At 45.0% G+C, this 15,988-nt stretch overlaps 3 protein-coding genes across 6 annotated transcripts; 1 reads left to right on the top strand and 2 right to left on the bottom strand.

Annotated features, from left to right (window-relative positions):
• Nucleotides 1-705: 705 nt before the first annotated feature.
• Nucleotides 706-5,100, bottom strand: arsk (arylsulfatase family, member K). 3 transcript variants are annotated; one of them, XM_041900313.1, is made up of 8 exons: nt 4,600-5,100; nt 4,171-4,300; nt 3,670-3,829; nt 3,073-3,382; nt 2,686-2,857; nt 1,909-2,133; nt 1,577-1,792; nt 706-1,282 (listed from the first exon to the last, which is right to left on the bottom strand). In XM_041900313.1, exons 1-8 carry the CDS (start codon nt 4,723-4,725, stop codon nt 975-977), a joined length of 1,647 nt encoding a protein of 548 aa, XP_041756247.1. In that variant the 5' UTR covers nt 4,726-5,100; the 3' UTR covers nt 706-974. The 3 variants fall into 3 exon arrangements, with proteins under 3 accessions (XP_041756247.1, XP_041756249.1, XP_041756248.1); XM_041900315.1 differs by having other exon boundaries at nt 1,577-1,720; XM_041900314.2 differs by having other exon boundaries at nt 3,100-3,382.
• A 69-nt stretch (nt 5,101-5,169) lies between these two features.
• LOC121584435 (uncharacterized protein C2orf81 homolog) lies at nt 5,170-7,833 on the bottom strand. The gene is made up of 4 exons (XM_041900316.1): nt 7,732-7,833; nt 6,999-7,268; nt 6,452-6,661; nt 5,170-6,162 (listed from the first exon to the last, which is right to left on the bottom strand). The coding sequence occupies exons 2-4, from the start codon at nt 7,236-7,238 to the stop codon at nt 5,350-5,352; spliced, it is 1,263 nt and encodes a 420-aa protein (XP_041756250.1). The 5' UTR covers nt 7,239-7,268; nt 7,732-7,833; the 3' UTR covers nt 5,170-5,349.
• Nucleotides 7,834-7,884: 51 nt separating this feature from the next.
• wdr54 (WD repeat domain 54) lies at nt 7,885-12,793 on the top strand. 2 transcript variants are annotated; one of them, XM_041900317.2, is made up of 10 exons: nt 7,885-7,937; nt 8,809-9,104; nt 9,256-9,318; nt 9,612-9,678; nt 10,319-10,375; nt 10,591-10,718; nt 10,913-11,013; nt 11,176-11,338; nt 11,574-11,648; nt 11,741-12,793. In XM_041900317.2, the coding sequence occupies exons 2-10, from the start codon at nt 8,880-8,882 to the stop codon at nt 11,870-11,872; spliced, it is 1,011 nt and encodes a 336-aa protein (XP_041756251.1). In that variant the 5' UTR covers nt 7,885-7,937; nt 8,809-8,879; the 3' UTR covers nt 11,873-12,793. The 2 variants fall into 2 exon arrangements, with proteins under 2 accessions (XP_041756251.1, XP_041756252.1); XM_041900318.2 differs by lacking the exon at nt 7,885-7,937 and adding an exon at nt 7,964-8,062.
• Nucleotides 12,794-15,988: the final 3,195 nt, after the last annotated feature.

Genomic DNA, 15,988 nt, shown 5'->3' with positions numbered 1-15,988 from the left:
AGAGAGAGGCCCAACTGAGCGGAAAACCTATCTCCCTCCAGCAGGTGGCCTTTTTTCGCCAAGCAAGTATGGAGGTCGATGAGGGTCAAATTTGGTCAACAAAAAATTTATGGTTTATTTGCTACGTGAGGTTTATTTGATCGAATAGAAGTTTCGTAATGCTTAAGTTATGAGTGTACTGATATAAGTAGGACACTTGACATCCCTGCAACTTTGAGAAAAAACACTATAATCAGAGTTGTCTCGAGATGGCGATGTATATTCATGTCATGAGGCTAGTAACATAGCATTTCTCTCCATTGAACACAGGCGGTTGACGTCAACAACCCTCATCGAATATTCTAAAAGGGATTACAATAATAAAATTTATCCAATCCAAAGAAAGGATAGGCGGGAGCTATTATTAGGGCAGAGAAACGTATCTTGTCAGTATTTCCATAATCTTTGGTCGATACTACTATTTACAGGAGCTTTAGTGCTGGGCTGGAACAAAAGCCAACAACTCTCCAGGACCAGAAGTGTATATAATACAGGACAATAAACTCTACCAGAGATACAATCTATTACTTATTGTGTGTTTTATTGTTACATACACCAGATAGGTGAAGTGAAATGTGTTGTTTTACAGGGACATCCATAGTAGTACAGCGCCACTGGAGCAAATTAGGGTTAAGTGTCTTGCTTAAGGGCACATCGACAGATTTGACACCTCGGGTATTCAAACCAGCGACCTTTCGGTTCCTAACCCAACACTCTAACCGTTAGGCTACCTGCCACCCACAATCTTACCAGAGTAAATAAACAATAAAGAAACAAGTGAATTATAATTATGCATTGACTATGGGGTGCGTTCTCTCACATTTCGACCAGAATTATCTGTCCAGTTTGCAGCACTGTTGTGGATCGTGCAGCTACTGGTAGTCATGTTTGGCATGACATCTTTATTTAGGTGCTTTTCTAGTATAGCAGGCCAGTTAAAACACTGATAATTTGAGCTTTTCAGAAGAGAACCCAGATATCATGAGCCACTCATCGATGGCTTTCTCATTGTTGTCCACATCCTCTTGCCAGTCCAGATGCCACCGCAGGTTTGCGATGACTTGGGTATAATTATCACCAAGGCTCTTGCGCCATGCAGCAAACTGTTGCTTATTGTAGAGACGGACTGCCTTAGAGACTTGAGGGTAGTCTACTGTGCTGCGCAGCAGCTTGTCCAGGTGACGACACACATCAGGGAATTTGGACGCCACATTGTGAAGCTCCTCTTTGTCCACTGTTAGGTCTGTCAGGGGAGAGATATTAAAAGTGTTAAAAGAGGAAAGGCTGGTTGCAGAGATTTGATCTACATAGACCCTGCAGCTGAGGTAGGGCTGCACCTGAGGGAAAATTTGGACAAAGGTTACCAAGTACCCACAGTAGTGGTACTGTCCCAAATCATCTTTATCCACTAAATAAAATGATTAGATATTGGACCGTGTGTGTCATTTACATACTGTGATGTTGAGGGATAAAAAACAAACCCTAAACCCTCTTTCCTCCAGTAGTAATCTTTCAGTGGGGGGTGGAAGGGACTCACCGAATAGCTGCGGGGGGACACTCAGACCATCTGCATAGGTAATGTACTTCCACCGGCCCTCCCTCAACATATAGGTGGAGGCGTTGGCATTGCAGCCGTGGTATTCACTCAATACCCAGTCTGGGCGAGTCCGGGCGGGCCGGGCTGCAGATTGGGACAGCAAAGGCAGGAGAGAATGACCACTAGTGCCACCTGGCACCGCTAAGCCTGCCATCTCTGCAAAAAATATATGTGGAATGGAATCAGTTTACTGACCAGGACGTGTAACAACCCGTTGAATCCCTCCATCATCCAGCCCCGTGCTTCTGACCCTGAGATACTCCTGCACTTACCCAGCACAGTGGGATAGATGTCCACCAAAGACACTGGCTGACTCAGCTGCAGGCCAGACTTCACCCCAGGCCCCATGGTGAGCAGGGGGATATGGGAGCTGCCCTCAAACATGGACATCTTGTAGAACTGTCGGTGCTCCATGGCCAGGTCACCGTGGTCAGATGTGAAGAGCAGCACTGTGGTGTCCAGCAAGCCTGTGTCCCGCAGAGCTGAGATCACCTGGCCTAGAAGGACCACAGAGAGCAGCACAGCCACAGAATGGTTAGTGCTATCTGGGATCCTTGGGACGTCCCTACCCTGAACCCTAACCATAACCCTTACTTAACTTTAACAATTTTAAATTTAAACTTCAATGGAGTAGGGACATCCCAAGGATTCCAGATAGCACGGACCGCCACAGAATGAGTGTCTGTTGGGATTATTTTCAAGGGGTAGTAGAAGTGTGTAACGTAAGAGACTACTTATTCAACTTCCAAACTACATTTGTACACAAGGTTTTTTGCAAGAATGTTGTAGACCTAATCAATGTATGAAAACTGATTTGAGTTGCACAAGGTTGCAGAACATCCTATGGTTGGTGGCTGCTTGGCTGGCACGTGGCTAGATGTTTTACTACCACCAGCAATAAATCTGCAATAAACCAGTATAACACCAGTAGCTGCTAAACTGTCCATTGCTGAACACCACATTCTGCAACACTGTAAAACATTGTAAGGATGTTCACATTTGGCCAACCACGAAATTTCAGACACACAAACAATTAAGTCACCACTAACCCAGCATGGCATCTGTTTCAGCACACATAGCATAGTAGAAGGCCCGTATCTTTCTGACCTCCTGCTCTGTGAAGTTCCCACTGCAGTTCTTGGTGAAGGTGGAGTAGTAGTCCACAGGGTGCATGTCGGACAACGGCAGCCATTTTGGAACAGAGATTAATTCAGGCATCACCTGTGTGGACAGCAGCTCCTTATTACACATGCTGTGAAATGGAACACAAGCGCACACTGCAAATGGGAATCAATCAACAGGGTTTGACAATCTAGAGTAAAGTTGAATGCTTCTGAAGATGTATCGAAATTTGGTTAGCACAGTTAAAACAAAGCTAGACTGCTAACATGACACAAGACTCCTTTAAAATTGTAAATAGGAACTAGCAGTAATACTTCTGGAATGGCCTGAAGAGAACGTGCCTTTTCGAGCCAGTAAGGAGAGGTGCGGAAGGTGGACCCCCCAGCGTTGGGCCCCAAGGAGTCTGTGACGTAGGGGTGTGGCAGGTTCAGGCCCAGGTAGAGGGCGAAAGGCTGGGAGAGAGGCGCAGCTTTGTGGCGGATCCACTGGGTGGCAATGTCTGTGGTTCTCCAGTCCTTGGTCATGACTCTCGTTGTGGACGCATCCCCAACCAGGTCTGTTACTGGCCGGCCCTCTTGCCGCAGAAGGAAAGGCACATCTCGCGTCCATGCCTCCACACGATTACTGGAGTGGAAATACACACATCATAGAAACGTGACGTCGCCAAACGAGACACATGAGGAAAAAACATAGGCCAAAATAAAAGACATGAGTCAGAAATCAAGTGACAGTTCACATTAGGGGAAAATGAGACTGAATAGAACACTTCCATGCACTAGCCTATCTATCTACTGTAAAGTCTCTGCATCTCTTAGCATTACAAGACTGGCTACAAGTGAGCTCCCCGTTCCCTGTAAAATGGTGCCGTCAGTTCTGTTATAAATTCATGACTCACTGCAGTGCCCACCCACCTGACAGAGTGACTTCCTGAAGTGTAGTCCAGCTTCCCAACACTCAATGTGTTATAGCCATTCTGTTGGAGCAGGTCCATCCACGTTGTGGCATTGGGGTCCAGGCACTTATAATTATTCCAGGACTCAGTTAAATGGACAAAGCGACCACTCCACATAGCTGAGAAAAATAATCAACATACAACAGACTGTGAAATGTTTCAATCCATGGACCTATGGTGGTCATTGGATTGAAATACAGTTGCAGTATTGTTTGAGTTTGAATACAATTTGAGCTGGCTACATTCTATTAATTGCATTCCTTTGTACTGAACAGGTCTGTTACAAACTATTGGAATCGGAGTCATCCACCAGCATTATGCAATTCAACTTCTTGTTATGTATGTTGTCAATGGTTCGTAACATGGCCCACATTATTGACCAATGATCTGCTGTTACCTTGAGGTCTTCCATACAAATGCACACTGTGAATGGTTAGAATCATAAAATCTAACATCTTACCTGCTCTTGAGGGACAACAGATTGGAGAATTGGTGTAGGCATTGAGGAAGACAGTGCCTAGCTCCCGGAGGTAGTTTAAGTATGGTAACTGGACCACCCTACTCCCAGGGTCAAAGGTCAGCCGCCCATCCTTCAGCAAAAGGGAAATAATCCTTTATCCCTTCCTTGAGGTAGTAACAGAGCATCTACTATCTCTCTAGTAATAATCACTGATCCATGACTGATTAGATAGATAACTGAAAACATCCCACCCTCCAACCTTATCAGAGCAGTGATAAGTTAACTAGGTATATTCAAACTCACTGGTGGCAACAATTTATCATCACTCATCAGCAAAGTTTAATTTAAATCTAATCCACACAATGTCATGAAAATGTTCTGTAAAACGAATCAAAAACGTTTACAAAATGTAAAAGTGGCAGTACTTACAAATGCATCAGACATCACCATCACAATGTTGGGTCTGAAGTTTGTGCTACGATTTTGGCACATACATTGTCCATGAGTTTGGGAAAGTATAAGGAGAACTAACCATGTTCCATACATCGCATACATCAGTTTAAAAATTATAATTATTACGACCTTAACTGCTGCTTGACGAGGGGCATTTCTTCAGGGAAGTGACTGTGTCGTCCAGTCACAAGACATCTACTCATCAGCCATAATTTCGACCAGGGCTTCTTAACTGCAGCAAATCAATTTTCACGTTTGTTATTGTTCCGCAATAGTCACGTGGTGTTTCCATTGCAGTACTAGGTTTCTAGCAGCAGATGGTGACATCTGGTTTCATTCAGTCATACCATTGAAAAAATGGCCTTTCTGCCTCAGTCTGAAAGCCCACATAGGGCCTACTGCACCACCATGGAGCATCAAATATCTGATTAGTTGGGAAAAGTGAAGTTAGCTCTAATAAATAGTTAATTTATACAAGTTTATAACAAATGTCTACTTTCATTGTATGTAGAAATCACAGGGAAATGACACATTTTAAAAGAAATCGAAAAATTAAAACGTAATTTAATCTCAACAATTTGTATATTTCTTTCATTCTTAAAGTAATTTCCATTCTTTTGTCTTCAGTAATTGACCTTCCAGTAATTGACCTTCCCAAAGTTCTTGAGTTATGGCCCAGTTGGTTCAAAGCAGTGGGTTGACCTGAGGGTCTGGTCCGGCCGTCAGCTACTCCAGGGGAAACAGTGGCACAAGCAGATTGTTCCGTATGGGCTTCAGCTCTGCACTGTGCTCTGGCTGGGCTGGGCATCCTTTGAGGGGGCTGAAACGGGTCCCCTGGGGGCCTTTGAGAGTGACCCCTGAGGCCAGCTCCATGCTGTCCAGCATCAGAGTGCCAGAGAAGGGTACAATCCCCTCACTGTTGCCCCCATGTGGAATACTCCTTCTAATTGCCAGACAGACTGTCCCAGTCAGGGCACTTCTCCTCTGGGCCCTGGATGGGCCTTTGTAGTTGGTCAAGGGTTTCATTGCCTTTGTCTGTGTGGTGTGTTGTTTCTCACGATTCTGCCCTGCTGCCAGTGGACCTCCGGTTCTCCATGGATGGCGCTTTGAGGGACTGGCATCCAGCACCTCATATTGGGGCCAGACACAATGGCGTGGAAGAGAGGCAAGATCCAGTCTCGGGATAGCTGGGAAGCCTCCAAGCTGAGGACGGAGCTTAGCACTTTGGACAGAGCTGTTTGGTAATGTCTCTACATACTCTTCTTCCTCAGTCACTGAGCTGTTCAGAGAATGACTTGGAGACTGCAGGTAGTCCTCTGTAGGAGTGGTGGGTGATGAGTGATGCTGCCTCCTCGTTCCTCCCTCAGTTATGGGTGGGGGGGCAGGGGATAGTTTGAAACCCCTAAAACCTGGTGGCTCTCTGGCTTTTCTGTCTTCTCTGGAATGCTTGAGAGAGGAACTAAGCTGGCTCACTGTGTGAGTCCTGTGATTGGCCCTATGACCTGTCCGTCCAGCCGCCTCACCAACTGGAGTGTACCTCTGGAGGAAAACACCAGAGATGTGTTAGATTACATTATTATGATCAAATTATTAGCTTTACAGTATTAGCTTTACACCGGCCACTCACCAGTAAGCAAGCCACTCACCAGTAAGCAAGCAACTAGCTTCAAATAATATATTTCATGGAATTTTCTTATTTTACTATTTCTACTTCCTTTACTACTACATATTTACTGCTAGATATATCCTTGACATTTTGGGTTATTTCCAGGTAGAATTGTCAGAGCGGAAACACAATGCATCTTGATGGAGTATTGTTCAGAGCTACCTGTAGGGGAGAAGGGTATTTTGTTGGCTTGGCTTGCAGAACAAGCACACAGCCTTGTGCCCAGGAGTCTGTAGTTGACGGCAGGGGCTCTGAATCTTCTGCCCAGGAGGGGGCACTGTCTGGTCCCTCCCCCTCATCCTGGACCAGGAACTGCCACTCCAGAATCTGCACCAAAGAATCTCGGGCCCAGGACGCTGTGAATGGCTCTGGCTAGAGAAAATACATTTCATTGACAGTCCCGCAAAGAATTATCAGCATTATTGGTGAGAGGATAGAAAAGTGAAATTGGTTGCCAGCCAGATTGAATCAGGGCATTTGATCCTCTGAGCAAAGGAAGGCACTTATTGTAAAGTGAATTGATTAAATCAATAGTATATATACTACCCACCTTAGACTGATAAGCACATAAACTGAAGGATTCTTAATTGGCTACAGTACATTTATTAATACTTGTTTGAAACCTAATTAGAATGTCATCTCTGCACAGTGATTGTATCAGACTACTGTCTGACACAGGTAGTCTCCACCTGTGAACGTAAGGCCTCACCTGTCTCTGGAGGTACACAGTGTAACACTTCTCCATGACATGGTTCATGAATTCATACAGGACCTCCACCACCACCTCCTCTCCTTCCTCCTGCCCTAGCATGGACACCCAGTTGGACTCTGTCAGGCGGCCCGGGACAATGTCCACCACATCTGGACTCTGGGAAGGAGGAGGGGGGGGTGCAGGGGCAGAGTTGGTGCGCCCCTTCTCAGCACGGGACTTTGATGCAGCGCGGGACATCTTTGTCGGGAGCCTGAGTTAACACATAGGCTAAATAGAGAATGATAAAAATATGAATTAGGGCTGTACTAGATTAGAATTGCGTGAGTGCAGCAACTGAACAAAGAGATAGGCTATTATTGATTTTGCAGCCATTCAAAGCAAGTGACAGTTTAGCCATCACTTTTAGTTATAGTTCGGGTTCAGTATCTTGTCCTTTTCAACTCTCACTCCCTCTAAAAGTACTAGATTAATTTGTAAATTTCTGTTTCATGGATGGAGTTACAATATGCCTTCTTGGTGGGTTTTTTACTTGGGGAGAGTTGTCACTTTCTTGAGACACACCAGACTGTCTGCAGAGGGCAACAACAACACAGCCACAACACCTTGTATTGGACAAGAAGTGAAACATCTTTGAAGCTGCCTGCAGTGATTGAACAACCTAGCCAAGTGAAGCAATGCATCAACAAACATAAAAGGTTGCTTGCTAATCTAGATAACAATACTTAGGTACCTTAAACAAAGAGCAGGCTGAAAATCTTTGTCTTCAATGTGATGGAAGAAAAACAAGAAGACACGTCGCTCCCCTACTTTCTTTGCACCCAAAAGGACAGGATTGCTTAGCAACTGAAAACGCCACTACTTTTCTTGTGTACACAGAACGTATGACGTTTCACGCAAAGGTGGAGCTGTCACTATGGCTGCAAAGGACGCGCAATGGTAATCTCCACCTTGCTAAATGAAATGCAATCTAGCTAGGACTTGTTGATGAATGAATAACATAACAAAGAATACTGCTAACCGTATTTATCTAGTGAATAGCATAATCTACGATAGAAGCTAATGTTAGTTCACAATACGGTATTCTGATCGACAATACTTACCTTAGGCTTGCTAGCAGCAACTAGCTAACGTTACAGTAGCTAGCTAGCGTTAGAAAGCTGAATAGACTTAAAGGCAACTTTAGCTGACTATTTGCATGTTTGCTGAATTGCATTGAGCTAACTAGTTCCTCATTAATGTAACGTATCTGTTAGTTAACATAGCCGACAATGGACTGGCCGTTAGTTAGATAGCTTCTAACGTCTTCCAAATTCATATGAGTGTAGAACTGATTAGCTATACAGCTAGCTTGATTCAAGTGCCCAGTGTGGTAGTGGTCAAAAATCCCATTTGGATTACTAACGTTAGCTGGCTAGTAGGTCAGCATGTTCGCTGAACTTGTTCATAGTGAGAATGAGAGTCTTCACGTTGGGCAACATTATGTTGCTGCTATTGTGTTCTTGTGAATGACAATAGGGCGGCAGGTAGCTTAGTGGTTAAGAGCTTTGTGCCAGTAACAGAAAGGTCGCTGGTTCTAATCCCCGAGCCGACTAGGTGAAAAATCTGTCGATGTGCCCTTAAGCAAGGCACTTAACCCTAATTGCTCCTGTAAGTCGCTCTGGATAAGAGCGTCTGCTAAATGTAATATATTTTACCCTACCTCTTTTCCCACATCTCATTCACTCACCCAACTCACAGACACAGCGACACGCACACACTGCGAACTAACTGCAATATTAACCAACTTTATTTCTCATTGTTTCCCCAGAATTGTCATCATTAAGGACACTATTTGCACCACCCTCCCTATTTACCCAATTCAACTGATAAGATTGAAAGATGTACCACAAAGAGAAGAGCATCCAGATCAAAAGCAGTGCATCTGCGCTGTACAACAACCTGAGTGTGCTGCGCATAGCCCCACGGAGCTTGACCTATTTCACAGTGGTACACGCCAACATGGTCAACATGGTCAGTGCTTCTTGGGATGGACTCAACTACTCCCATCGCCAGCTGCAGTCCAAAGAGGCCAACGTCACTACCAGCTCCTCCCTCATCATGCAGGTAGAGTGTTATTAGTGCTGGCCAAGAGGGTGTCAGTGGATCATGAATGATATGGGTCTACTTTCTTCTTTCATGTCCATGTTAGATAGACATGAGTTGGTACAGTATGTAATCTTTTGTTGAAGGGGAAATTTGCTGTCTCTCCTTTCAGGCAGCCTGGTGTGTCCTCCCATCACGTGACATCCTAGTGCTCACTTCTCAGAAAGGCATCCAGGTGAGTGGATTGTGTGTGTGTGTGCGTGTGTCACAGGAGGTTGTTGGCACCTTAATTGGGGAGGACAGGCTTGTGGTAATGGCTGGAGTGGAATAGGTGGAATGGTATCAAATACATCAAAGACATGGTTTCCGTGTGTTTGATGCCATTCCATTCACTCCTTTCCAGACATTATTATGAGCTGTCTTCCCCTCAGCAGCATCCTGTGGCGTTTGTGTGGCAGTGGCCTTATACAATGGTGTCCGCTGTGTCTGCCTGTTGCTCAGGTATTGACAGCTGTGTCTGTGTTCCAGATGTATGAGTCGGATGGATCCATAATGGTGTACTGGCACGCACTGGAAACGCCTGAGACCCCAACAGGTAAATTCTGCACCATATACAAATACTCAGTCTCCTCTAACCCTTACCAGTGCACACAAACCCAAGAGAGATTCTTCCTTTGGATATGAATGAGTTGCCCCTTTCTCTCTACCCAGTAACAGCTACAGAAGCTCTGCTTCAAGAGTCCTATTTCTCTGTCTCTGCTGTCTGATTGTCTGGTGGCCATCTTTACCATGGAGAGGTGTCTTTACCATGGAGAGGTGTCTTTACCATGGAAAGGTGTCTTTACCATGGAGAGGTGTCTTTACCATGGAAAGGTGTCTTTACCATGGAGAGGTGTCTTTACCATGGAAAGGTGTATTTACCATGGAGAGGTGTCTTTACCATGGAGAGGTGTCTTTACCATGGAAAGGTGTCTTTACCAGGGAGAGGTGTCTTTACCATGGAGAGGTGTCTTTACCATGGAAAGGTGTCTTTACCAGGGAGAGGTGTCTTTACCATGGAAAGGTGTATTTACCATGGAGAGGTGTCTTTACCATGGAGAGGTGTCTTTACCATGGAGAGGTGTCATTACCATGGAGAGGTGTCTACCATGGAGAGGAGTTTGTTGGTATACTGTATGTTGAGTGTGTGAGCTCAGAGGACTGTGATGATGATATATCCTGATCTCTACCCACAGCTCAGGCAGTGTTTGCTCGAGGGATTGCAGCAGTGCGGGAAAAATACATCTGTGTGGGTAAGTACAGAATGAGCACGGCAAGCTAGGCCTCTCTCTCAGGACAACCTGCAATCACTTCACACCTGACAGGATGTTGAAAACCCCCCCAGCCAATTTCATATCTTTCTCTCACTCTGTCTCTCCTCTCTCTCTCTCCTCTGTCTCTCCTCTCTCTCTCTCTCTCTCTCCCTCTCTCTCTCTCTCTCTCTCTCTCTCTATCTCTCTATCTGCAGGCATCTCGTCTGGCTCTATGCTGGTGTTTGACGTCCCAAGTAAAGGCAGTAACATCACCCTCTCAGAGGTGCTGGAGGAGCACAAGGAGTCCATCACGGATATGGCCTCAGAATGCTCCGGAAGCCTGGTACTATGCACGCACACACACTATGTCTGTTGTTAATCTAGGAAAAGCATTATCCATTTGGGGTCAAGTGTTATGTTTGATAATATCCGTAACCATGTAGAACCGACAGACAGATGAATGTGTAGTTGTCTGTCAATATGCATCGATCACAGCTTTAGATATTGACCCTGTTGTTGATGCTCTTCCTCCCCCAGGAGTGCATAGCAGACATGGTGAGTGCTGACGACTCTGGCAACCTCTGTGTGTGGAAGTCAGGAGAGGACTTCCAGCTGCTCAACAAGATCCCTGGTTTTGAGTGAGTGAGTTACTGACTGTAGGATCCTTTAACCACAGTTGAACTCCCTTCTTCAGATAGGTCCGTAGAGGCCTTGTAGTTATGGGTTCCTCTTGCCATTGGGCTGATATGTGTGGAAATGCTACCACTGACCTCAATGCCTCTGCCCTCTTCTTGTCCCAGTATGAGCTGCTCCTCAGTGAAGCTGTGGAAGGGCACCGTGGTGGCAGGCTATGGCACAGGGCAGATCCGTCTCTACGAGGCCGTGACGGGGATCGTCCACGCAGAGGTCAACGCCCACGCACGCTGGATCTACTCCTTGGACATCGCCCCCTTCTCTGGCCTGGTGAGGTCAACACCAGATGCAGTCAGGATGGGGCAATGAGAGGGATTGGCAATTTCCATATGACTATCTATCCAGACAAAGCACTGTGTTTATCACCAGTTGTATTGAAGATGATTTAAAGCAAGCTACTAGAGATCCATGTAGAAAGGCGAAACATCTTAATGTAAGGGGGTGAATTCTGATGCTAATGGATTTGTTTCCCTGTCTCTCTGTCTGTGTGTGTTTGTGCTCCAAGCTTCTGTCTGCTGCTGAGGACTCTCTGGTGAGAGTGTGGCATCTGACGATGACCCCAGAGACTAACAGTGTGGAGGTAACCTCTCAAACAACACCAGGGAGGGACCCCACTACACCACGCACACACAGACGGACAGACATTGATTCCCTCCCTCTCTCTCCCTCCAGATCGTGCACATGTATAACGAGTGTGTGACAGACACCCAGATTTGCGGGGCTAAGTTCTGCGATGGGGACGGCTACGCCTTCGCTGTGACGGGCTATGACCTGAGTGAGATCATCCGCTACACACAGGCCTAAGAGCACTAGCACGCACCATGGGAGATATGCATGTGTGTGTGTGTGTGTGTGTGTGTGTGTGTGTGTGAGGTTGACATGTGAACGGAGTGTGTCAGCTCAGCAGTATCTCTGTGGGGCCAGTGAGTGTGTGACAAAAGGAAAGCCTAGAGCAGGAAACGTCTGCCTGATAGACCATGCAGACTCTAATTCCACCAGATCAATGGTCTACAGAGAGACGGAAAGCCTATGAAGGTTAACTCAGAAACAAACTAGGGCTATGACCCATCTCCATCTACTATGACCTAACTAGAGGACATGATACAGTATGTATGTCCAGAGCATCTCTCACATGGATATGAACTTTGGTCCAGAGGTAAGATCGAAGAATATTGTCTCAATCAAGTAGTTTCCTACATATCACATCTGCACTTTGTAGACAACGACACGCTAAAGAAAAAGTGAGACATCTTACGATATATGAGGAGAAAGATGATTTGTAGTGCAATGTGACCTTGTATATTTTGACTGATCACATGCTGGCTTATGCTGACACATTCCCTCGGTGTTGAGTAGTGCTGTGTGTGTGTGTGTGTGTGTGTGTGTGTGTGTGTGTGTGTGGTGTGTGCATGCGAGCAAGTGTGTAATGGACCAGTAACGGACCATGAAACTACAGATTAGTGTGTATAAATCTGTTTTACAGATTTTTTTTTAAAGGGAGTAGGCTATGCTGCAAACACTTAGTGTTGTTGAAAGCAGCACAATGACTCTGGTGTCTCAGTATAGCATTGTTGCAAGTATTTACAATGTGTATGTTAATGTAGGTCGTTCAGCATTCAGTTTGGAAATGTAACATTCCTTTGACTTAGTCTTAAATATTATTATACAGCATCACTGTATAAATGTACTGTAACTATGAATCAACTTTACAAAATAAATGTTTATTGTAGATAACTGTCTTTTCTCTTTAATATGTTTGTGCTTTGTGTTTCTTAATTGTAGTATGCTTGCAGCAAACTGATCTTGCAGCAAATAGTAGCGAATGGCGGGTCAGGGAAGAGAACCTGGGTCGCTGGCACAATGGCAAACACTCTACACATCACGCCAATAGGGTTAACCCACTTGGTGGGAATTCTAACGTGGGTCGCTCCTATAGCGAGGATCGCTATACTGCCCTCTCTGAACTGCAAGGCACGTCCCCGTGCTTCAATCTAACGCTGCCCGTCACACTTCCGGCCGTGCATTCCGATGGCAGCCATCCCACTTCTGACACCAGTGTAGCGAAAGGCGGAGCAGGCAAGTGAACACGACAAACCAATCAAATGCCTTGCTTGGGTGGAACCACTATGTTAGTGTTGTAGGTGCAACAGTACGTGAAGATGGCTGGGAAATCGTCGATTTAAAACCCCATCAAAATATATTATGTATGTCGATGTTGTGTATAGAGCACACTTCTGGCAAAACACAATTCAGTTTATCCTCCACGGTTTCTTCCATGTTGCAAACTAGCATATGGAACAACTCTCTGGAAAATGTGTCATTCCCGGTCTGAAAACAGTGATGAACATAACATGTAGCACCAACGGGCATGTGTGGGGGAGGGTTCTTGAAATGTAACATCCAATCAAAATCCCAGAAAAAGGTTATATCTATAACTACATTTTGACAAAAATGCAGATAGAACCTTATAGTGCCAAGCTCTCAAAATTGTAAAGTTGTAACAGTGATATAAAATGTTTAGTTATGGTACAACACACTACACTAGGCTACTTCATGAAATGTAGAATAAAAAAACTGCTCTGTTTCCTCATACATGAGATGTTCATGTAATGAGTGGAATGTAGCAGAGTGTGTTCCAGGTGCAGCAGAATACAATCGGACCTGAGATCTAACTATGGCTGTGTGTGTGTGTGGACTGACCTGAACTTGTCCAACAAGAAACATCCGTTTCCATTGCAAAACGTTTTCTGTGTACTACTGTTTGCTACGGTGTACACTAATGAATGCACCCCTGTTGTCAATGATGGCCTCATCTGTAGATGCACTGGAGCATCTGAACTCAAAGCCTCTAAAGAAGTTTAAGTGGTTCCTGAAGCTGCCGGATGGCTTCCCTCCTATCCCAAAGAGCCAGCTGGGGAATGTTGACAGACAGGACAAAGTGGATCAGATAGTGGAGACCTACAGGGAAGATGGTGCTGTGAAGGTCACACTTGTCACGGTTTCGGCCGAGGCTGCTCCTCCTCCTGGTTCGGGCAGGCTTCGGCGTTCGCCGTCCCCGGAATACTAGCTGCCACCGTTGTATGTTTCGTGTGTTGATTGCTTTGGTCTGTCTGGTACACCTGTGTCTGTTTGTGTCCTAATTACGTGTCCTATAAGTTCCCTGTTTTGTGTTAGTTATATTGTGTGTTGTTGTCCGCGTGTCGTTTGAGCTGCGTGTTTTGCGCTCTACATGTTTTGTTTTACGCATGTTGCGTACTGTTCTCGCCTCTGTATTTCGAGGTCGTGTAGTGATTATTGTTCACTTTACTATAGTAAAGTTTGTTGGACTAAACCTCTGTGTCCTGCGCCTGAGCCGTTCTTCTAGCGACCAGGTTGTCGTCGCTGATCCTGCTGACTCCATAGATGGTGTGTTGTTCTGTCAGTTTGGCACCGATGTGGATGTGATGAGGAGTCAGGCGCAGGACACAGAGGTTTAGTCCAACAAACTTTACTATAGTAAAGTGAACAATAATCACTACACGACCTCGAAATACAGAGGCGAGAACAGTACGCAACATGCGTAAAACATGTAGAGCGCAAAACACGCAGCTCAAACGACACGCGGACAACAACACACAATATAACTAACACAAAACAGGGAACTTATAGGACACGTAATTAGGACACAAACAGACACAGGTGTACCAGACAGACCAAAGCAATCAACACACGAAACATACAACGGTGGCAGCTAGTATTCCGGGGACGGCGAACGCCGAAGCCTGCCCGAACCAGGAGGAGGAGCAGCCTCGGCCGAAACCGTGACAACACTGAAGATCCTGCGGCAGATTGACCAAAACAACCTAGCTCATAAGTTAATGAAAGAGTGCAAAATAGGTCATTCTAGTTCAGATATCAAATAATATTTATATATATTATATATATTTTGAAATTGGTTTTAAGAGGCACATGCATCTACTATTTTAAGTGTCCAGAATGTTGATCGTAAAAATATATTCCTCTGTTTATTGTTAATTAGTCAAATCTTGACAACTTAATGTGACTGGAGAAGTCTTTAAACAGTTCAATTTATGATGGTAGAAATATCCTGATCTTAGTGTTCCCTTTCCTCTTTCTCCTGGGAGAGGATGTTGAGGAAAGAGCTCCTTCTTGTGTTCCAGCTCAGAAGGGTCCTCCTGTCCATCGGTCCAACAGCACTGAGACTAGAGACCATGTTATTGCCCCTACACTCCCTGCTGGAGACTCTACAGAAGATGGTGAATAGGTAGCAGAACATTTCATACACAGAGAGAACTCGGGCACAAATACACGTTGAATAATTGCAATGCTTTAGATAAATATGCATCCTTAAGAAAAGGCAGTGTTTTTTAAATGAAGATTGTTTTCATGTATTGTTTGGAGAGTAGTGCAGTCAGACATGGGTGAGGCAGAGCACATAATCAAAACAATTAAGAGAGACCACATTTACATTGTGTTGCAGCAACTCGACAGCAATCCAAATTGTAGTAATACAATCACTCTGTTCCTCAACTGTTTAACTGATTTAGTCAGTCTTGATCCAATAGACTGTCTGTGAAGAAGAGGGTCCAATCAGTGTCTTCTCAGAAACTATGGGCGGGCTTAGCCCGAATACCCACGTGGCCAAATGCCGCGTTCACATGCTAGTCGGAACTTGGAAATGTCTGACTTTATAACTAATTGAACGCAGCACGTGTATAACTCCAACCAGTTAGCAAGTCAGACATTTTTTAGTTTCCTCATTCCGACTAGCACGTGAACTGGTTGATGGTGAACCAATCACTGCAAATATGTTTTGAATAACACCCCTCATTACAGACGCAGTCACAAATACAGTGGGGGAAAAAAGTATTTAGTCAGCCACCAATTGTGCAAGTTCTCCCACTTAAAAATATGACAGAC

This window comes from Coregonus clupeaformis, chromosome 16 (assembly GCF_020615455.1).
Source record: "Coregonus clupeaformis isolate EN_2021a chromosome 16, ASM2061545v1, whole genome shotgun sequence".
NCBI classification, from domain to species: domain Eukaryota; kingdom Metazoa; phylum Chordata; class Actinopteri; order Salmoniformes; family Salmonidae; genus Coregonus; species Coregonus clupeaformis.
This window is presented reverse-complemented; position numbering and strand designations above follow the sequence as displayed.